The sequence below is a fragment of the Eimeria acervulina genome, genomic scaffold (genome assembly GCF_000499425.1).
Source record: "Eimeria acervulina Houghton genomic scaffold, Eah_scaff86, whole genome shotgun sequence".
Lineage (NCBI taxonomy): Eukaryota > Apicomplexa > Conoidasida > Eucoccidiorida > Eimeriidae > Eimeria > Eimeria acervulina.
In genome coordinates, this window is record NW_013549555.1 from 28,014 (window position 1) to 35,151 (window position 7,138).

General features: G+C 44.2%; 1 protein-coding gene across 1 annotated transcript; it reads left to right on the forward strand.

Moving 5' to 3' along the window:
- Window positions 1–1,752: 1,752 nt before the first annotated feature.
- Window positions 1,753–5,676, forward strand: EAH_00014590 (hypothetical protein, conserved; the record flags this gene model as incomplete). Its single annotated transcript, XM_013394229.1, has 2 exons — window positions 1,753–4,308; window positions 4,402–5,676. 2 exons carry the CDS (start codon window positions 1,753–1,755, stop codon window positions 5,674–5,676), a joined length of 3,831 nt encoding a protein of 1,276 aa, XP_013249683.1.
- Between the last annotated feature and the right edge of the window lie 1,462 nt (window positions 5,677–7,138).

The following is a 7,138-nucleotide window of genomic DNA, read 5'->3' on the forward strand; positions in this document are numbered from 1 at the left end:
GTTCGTAAATTCAATATTTATTTCTCTTAAAACAATTCGATTCCCCATAGTAAAAAGGAGTTAAAAACCCCGCACTTCTCCAGTGAGGCAGAGTAACGGGCTGTTCCGGGATTCGAACCCGGGACCTCTCGCACCCGAAGCGAGAATCATACCCCTAGACTAAACAGCCACGAACGAAGTCGCCAAATTAATTAATTAATTAATTTTTAATTAATTTAGTTAATTAATTTTATTAATTAATTTAGTTAACTAATTAACTAAACTAAATAATTAACTAAATTAACTAAATTAATCGATTTATTTAATTAGTTAATTAACTAAATTAAATGGTTAACTAAATTAATTAATTTAGTTAATTAACCAAATTAATCAATTAATTATTTAGTTCGTCCTGTTAATTAATTCATTAACTAATCAATCAAATAAACCTTGTGTCACTGCGCTTTTCTGCTGTTTAAACCTTTATTTTTTGTGTGTATTTTGTGTATTTGCTTTTCCTCGTATGTTATTTATCTCCTTCTCTTTGTATGTTGTTTGTTTCTTCGCTTTATACTTGCTTGTGTCTTTGTCTTTATCGATTGTTTGCTTGTATGTTGTTTGCGTCCTTGTGTCGATGGTATGTTTATGCGTTTGTTTAATGCATATTTGCGCATTTGTTTTATATTGGCTGTTTGTTATATATATAATTATATATATATAATATATATATACAACATATATATATATATATATATATATATATGTATATATATAGGCGTATCCCTTGTTGTGTACTGTAATGATTTTTATGTATGTTGCTGCTTTAAAGGATGCCCCCATCTGCATGCAGCTGAACTCTGAATATAAGTTTTAATTTATTCCTTATTTCTCATTCATCAAAGTGTTTGCAAATAGAAACAAATGCATTATTATCTCAATTTCTACAGACGGTCATAACTATTTTCTCGAATGGGTATGGCTTTAATGTAACATTATTATTATTATTACTATTATCATTATTATTATTTTGTAGTGCTATCATTATTATATTTTAATGATATTGATGATATTATTGGAGTTACTTTTGTAGTTCTAGCATTCCCTCCTAGCCTATACACGCAGTGTACGTGTGCTCGCTGATTATTGCAGGTAAATTGAGGTAAATAAACTCCCATTAAACTCAGGAAAACAGGAAGAAATATAATTACAAACCCCTTGTTAAATAACAACTATAATTACTTTTTTTGTTGTTGTTTATATCCTTAAAATATGAGCGTGTCTCGCAGCTTGCAGCACTCGGGCCGCCTAACAACAACCTGCATGCATGCACCAAAGGGAGAAGGAAGAAAATAATTGAAAAATAGAAATAATTTTATTTTTAAACATATAAATTATTTTTAAATTGAAGACAACTTCTCCCAGCAAATGTTCTAAGCTATTTTTCACAGTCTCAATCTCCGCCCTATTCAGCCCCATGCACAGCTCAACTCTTTCAATTTGTCTGCAGTTCTTTTCAGATATTTGTTTATTCTTCTTTTGCTTACTTTGCCTTCTTTTTATATAGTTTGTTTATTATTATGTTCTTCTCTTTATCATGATCTTCTTCTTTTTCTTCTAATGCTATTTATTCTTTCATTCTACTAAACCCTCCACACCGAACTTGCAATCAAAATACTGCAGCTCGGGTGTTTCTGCAAAGAAAGCAGCAAATAATTCATTAATTTAATCTTCATAGACTCAAATGCAGCCAGACAAAGCCATTAAACTATCAACATGAACTCAACTGCAACGCGGGAGGCCCCAGGGGCCCCCGGGGGGCCCCCCCTCTCCCCCCCTGCTGCTGCTGCTGCTGCTGCTGCTGCTCCTAGTACAGCTGGAGCAGCAGGGAGGCCTCTCAGCCGAGTGCAGCAAATGCTGAATGCATATTACGACCTCGAAGAAGAGAATGACGCCGATGGAGAGTCTGCAATACCACAGAGAGACTCTAATGATAAGAGAGAAGCGTACACGATAGAGCAGCAGCAGCAGCAACAGCAGCAGCAGCAGAATGCGGCTGGATGTACTTTGAATGGAGATGAGAAGGGAGGAGGGAAGGCGGGTGTTTCAGGTGTATCTGCAGGTGCTGTTTCCGGTGTACCTCCACAGGGCTCTGGTTCTGCTGGGTCTGCAATAAAGAGCGCTTTGCAGTTTTTAAATGACTTATCAAGCGTTCCTCAGTCTGTATCGATGGCAGTCAGTGGAGGCCCCCCAGCTGCTTCTTCTTCTTCTGTTGCTGCTGCAACTGGCGCCCCTGCTCCGCCTGCAGCACTGGACTTAGACTCCCCTTCGTTTGATATGCATGCATTCTTTTCTGCTGCTGTAGAGCGCTGCTCGCTGCAGGAATTGCTGCGGCTTGCTAGTGAGTTGGAGACGGAGGTGCGGGTAATAGAGAGAGATATAGGGACAATTGTATACGAGAATTATAATAAGTTTTTGACTGCAACAGAGACTGTGCAGAAAGCTCGCTCCTCTATGCTTCAGGTAGAGCAGCAGCTGCAGTCTCTAGCAGAACAAGTCCGCTATATTGAGAGCAGCAGCAAGAAGTTAATGAATTCTGTTCATTCACGTGCTGCAGGGATTGAAGAGCTTGTCTCCTTTAGACAGCTGCTGGAGCAGCTTCAAACCCTCTCTTCTCTCCCGCTGCTGCTGCGGCAGCATCTTGCTGCAGCAGATCCACTAACTGCTCTTCAGGTGTACGAGCACTCTCGCCTCTTCCTTGCAGAGCAGCAACTCGCTTCTCCTCATTTGCAGCGGCTTATTCTTATTAAACAAGACGCCGACTTGGTGTGTATGTACACCGTGCAGCTCCTCAAGCAGCAGCTAGATGCGCAGCCTGAAGACACAAAACTCCCTGCAGCAGAAGCAACTCCGGCAGCATGCAGCAGCAGCAGCAGCAGCAGCAGCAAACTGTGGAGGGGGAGAGAAGACGCAGTTTCGCAGGTCTACACACACCTCTCCGACCTGCAGCAGCAGCAACAACAGCAACAGCGGCAGCAGCCGCTGAGCGCTGCAGATGCATCAAAAGTGCTGCGGCTGCTGCTAAGCAACGGGCAGGATCCGCAGGAGTTGCTGCGTATATTCCAGCGGGGTAGACGACAAGCAGCATTTGCTCTGTTAGATCGCTGCTTCGCTAGAGATGCTCCTCCTGCTGCTGCTCCTGCCCCTGCAGCAGCAGCAGCAGCAGCAGAAGCTGCTGCTGCTGCTGGGGAAGATGAGGTGGAAGCAGATGCATCAGCTGCCCCTGTTCGGTGCGAAGGAAAGGTTGTGAGGGCTGCTGCTGCAGATTCGCTGCTGGATGATGCATGCAGTCGGGTGTCTGTGCAGTACGTAGAGCACGTAGCACAAACTACTAAAGATCTTTTGTTTATTTTAAAGTTTATTTCCTTAACGCAAGAGAAGACAGCTGCAGAGAAGAGCAGCAAAACAAAGCAGGTGAAGCAGCAGCAAGAAGAAGAGACAGAAGCAGATAAGCTGCGCCGCATTCGATTAGCTGTACATACAGCTGAGACCTTTCAAGGAGATGTTGCAGATGTTGAAGGCTATAGGGGCGTCTCTTCATTTATTTGTTGTTTAATTGAAGCTGCTTTCTCCCCCTTATCAGCGCTGATGGCTTCTACAGTTCCTGCAGCAGCAGCAGCAGTTCGAGGCACCTCTGCTGTTGCTGCTTCTTTCTCCCGCTGCTTCAGCAACGAAGTCTTGCCGCTGCAGCTGCAGCAGCAAGCAGCAGCAGCAGCACGAGCAGCACACAGAAAAATTATTCTACAGGCTACAGCTCTCGCATTCAAACGTGCATATGCAACCATTACGCAGGAGCTGCTCGGAGCAGCTGCAGCAGCAATGCACAAACAGCAGCAAAAACAGCAGCAGCAGGAGGAAGAAGGCAGCACCGTGTCTTGTGGTGTATGGACACCTGAAGAGCTCGCAGATGTCTTATCTCAGCAGCAAGCAGCGGCTCAGTCGATTGTCGTTGAGGGCTGCGTCGCTCTAACAGACGCGCAGCAGCTGTTGCAGAGCGCAGCAGCAGCAGCAGCATCAGCAGCACCAGCAGCACCAGCAGCAGCAGCAGCAGAAACAGAAGTCCTTGTGCGGCAGCACATCGTCCCCTGGGTTGAGGGCTTATTTGAATTGTTTGTGAGGCGGGTCGCTCTGCTAACAAAAGATGTTCCTGCAGCCTTCAGCGGGTTCGAAGATGTACTTAGAGAGGCCCTAGGACAGCAACAGGAGCAGCAGCAGCAACAGCAACAACAGCAGCAGCAGCAGGAGGAAGAGGAGCTGTGGCTGTCGATGCAGGTATGTTTGAGGTGTATGTTGCACGTAGCACTGGAGGATCAGCAGCAAGTTAGCTACCGGCGTTTTGCTGCTTTGTTTGGGGTGTATGTGCAGGTGGAGGCGGCTCTGCGGGGGGCTCTTGCATGCAGCGAAGAGGAGAGCGAAGCAGCAAAAGAGCAGCAGCTGCTGCCGGTTGTGCTGCTGGTGTATGCACGCATCGGCCGCAGTCTGCAGCAGCTGGGGCTTACTAAACTTGAAGCTATCGGCTCAGAGCTCTTTCCTTCTCTGCAGCCAGGCTGGCTAGGCAGCACCAGCAACAGCAACAGCAGCAGCAGCAGCAGTAGTAGTAATAGCAGTAGTATTTGCAGTGGGGTGTCTTCTCTGCACCCAGAGCAGCCGGTTTCTGCTGCTGCTGCTGCTGCTCCTGCTGCTGCTGCTGCTCTGCGTCTACCTGCAGTTGTGCGTTTACGCGCTGCTGTTCAAAGTTTGATGACGGCTTTTATCTTCTGCAGAGGTCAAGAAGCAGTGGAGGCGGCGGTAAGTTCTTTAGCTGCTTACTACCTGCAGCAGCAAAGCAGCAGCAGCAGCAGCAGCAGCAAAGTGCCTACAGGCACCTCTGAGTGCTTCGCGCCCCTCATTAAGGCCCTCGACGCCTGCAGCCAGGAGTTATCTGTCCTTATGGACGAGGCGTCCCACCCAGCAGCAGCAGCAGCAGCAGCAACAGCAACAGCAGCACCCGCAACATCAGCAGCAGCAGGGCTTAAGGGGCTTTCAGCGAGCGCATCTCTGCCTCACCAGCAGCAGCAGCAGCATCTGCAGCAGCAGCAGCAGCAGGGGCTGCACCGGCGTTTGGGCCGCCCTCTTGGGCGACGCCGCAGCCCTATAGAAGTGGAGATGGAGAGGCTGTTTGCGCGCAAGCAGCGGGTGTATGCAGCAGTTCCCTTCAGCAAAACAAAAGCTTTAATGAGTCTATTTCGTTGTGCTGCTAGAGGACTGCTTGAATTTATTCGTGGCTGCCCCTACTTTACTCCGTATCAGCTGCAGCAACTGCAGCTAGATTGTGCTGCTGCTGCTGCCGCTGCTCGGGTGTACGTACAGCCTGAAGATGCTTCCGTCGTAGACGGATTCTTTGATGAAATAGTTGCATGCGCAGCAAAACGATGCATACACCCCAAACAGCAGCAGAGAACAGCAGCAGCAGCTGCTGCAACAGCAACAGCAGCAGCAGGCGTTGATGTCTCCTGTGAAGGCAGCAATATTCTTCTGAGCGATTACGAGATAGAGAGAATACTGGCAGCAGAGCGGAGAGAGAAGACAGAAAAAACTGCTGCTCCTGCTGCTCCTGCTGCTGTTTCCGACTCTGCTGCTGCAAATATAATTGCAGCATAAAAACCATAAGAAGGAAGCGGCGTTTATTATCATAACAAAATATTTTAATATTTTCTATTTTTTAATATTTCATATAGCAGCGGCTTCTTCCCTCTTTGGTTGTTCTGTTGTGTTCACCCACTCAGCTGCTGTTGCTGTTGCTGCTGCTGCTGCTGCTGTGAGATATAGATACAGAAACATATATGCATGAATATATATGTGTATATACAGGTGTACATATATACACACATATATGTGCATACATATATTACATAGGTACATATAGGCGTATCTACATATATATATATATATATTATATGCATATATATTTAACTGAGCTTTGTGATTTACAAAGGCAGCCTAATTTATTGTAGAGTGCGACGGGCTAAACAAAGCAAAACTGCAATAAAAGTTATTATCAGGTTAAGAGACATCTTCTTTGATATTTAATGCAATTGTCTTCATCATTATTATATTTCTTCGTTTATTTTTATTTTATTGTTTTTATTTTTCTGTGTTTTTTATGTTTTGGTTTTAGTCGAAGTATCTTATTTTCACTGGGCTGAGCGGTTTCCCGTTGATAAATAAATAGACATAATTAAATAAATAAATATAAATAGATTAAAATAAATAAATATCTAAATTAATTAATAAATAAATATAGGCCCCAAGTAGAAGAGACGCAATCATGTTGCGCCTTCCCTTGTTTAGGTTTGTTTTTGTTTTGTGTATTTCTTTTGTATGCATTTTTGTTTCTATTTATTGTTTATTTATTTTGTTTGTTGAGTACACTGTCTAACAAATGCATTAAACTTTGCCTCTGTAGAGACAGCAGAAGGCAGACATTCTCCTGCTTTCTTTCCATTAGCAATTACCCATACACGATCGCAACCTTTTAAAGAAGCAATATGATGTGCAACAATAAATACACAACTTTCTTTAAAATAATTCTTTAAAATAGAAGCCATAGGGCGGCCTCCTCCTTCATGTCTTTCTTCTCTTTCACGGGGTGTACGTACACCTGGTGAATCGGTTTGTTTTTTTGTTTTTTCTTCTTGATTTTCTTCTTCTTTCTTCTCTCCTTCAGCCCCTGACGGTGAGATAGAAACTGCTTCTACCCACAACTCTTCTGCTGGCGGCTCATCTATTAACACCATACGCAACTCTTTCTCTCTTAGTATTAACCGAGCCACAGACAAATACCGAAGCTGTCGAGCAGACAGGGCGCGCGACTTGCAGTTGTTGTTTGCATGCAAAGCAGAAGAAGAGGAAGCGGAAGAAGAAGAATTATCGTTGGTAGCGACGACAGTATTTAAATGAAGAGGAAATGAACGAATAAGCTCCGCTAAACCAACAGCAGACAACGCCATCCAAATCTCCTCTTCTGCATACACCCCCTAATCATTCATCGCAACAAAAAGACAAACAATCCTTATACATACATGTAATATATATATATATATATATATATATATATATATAT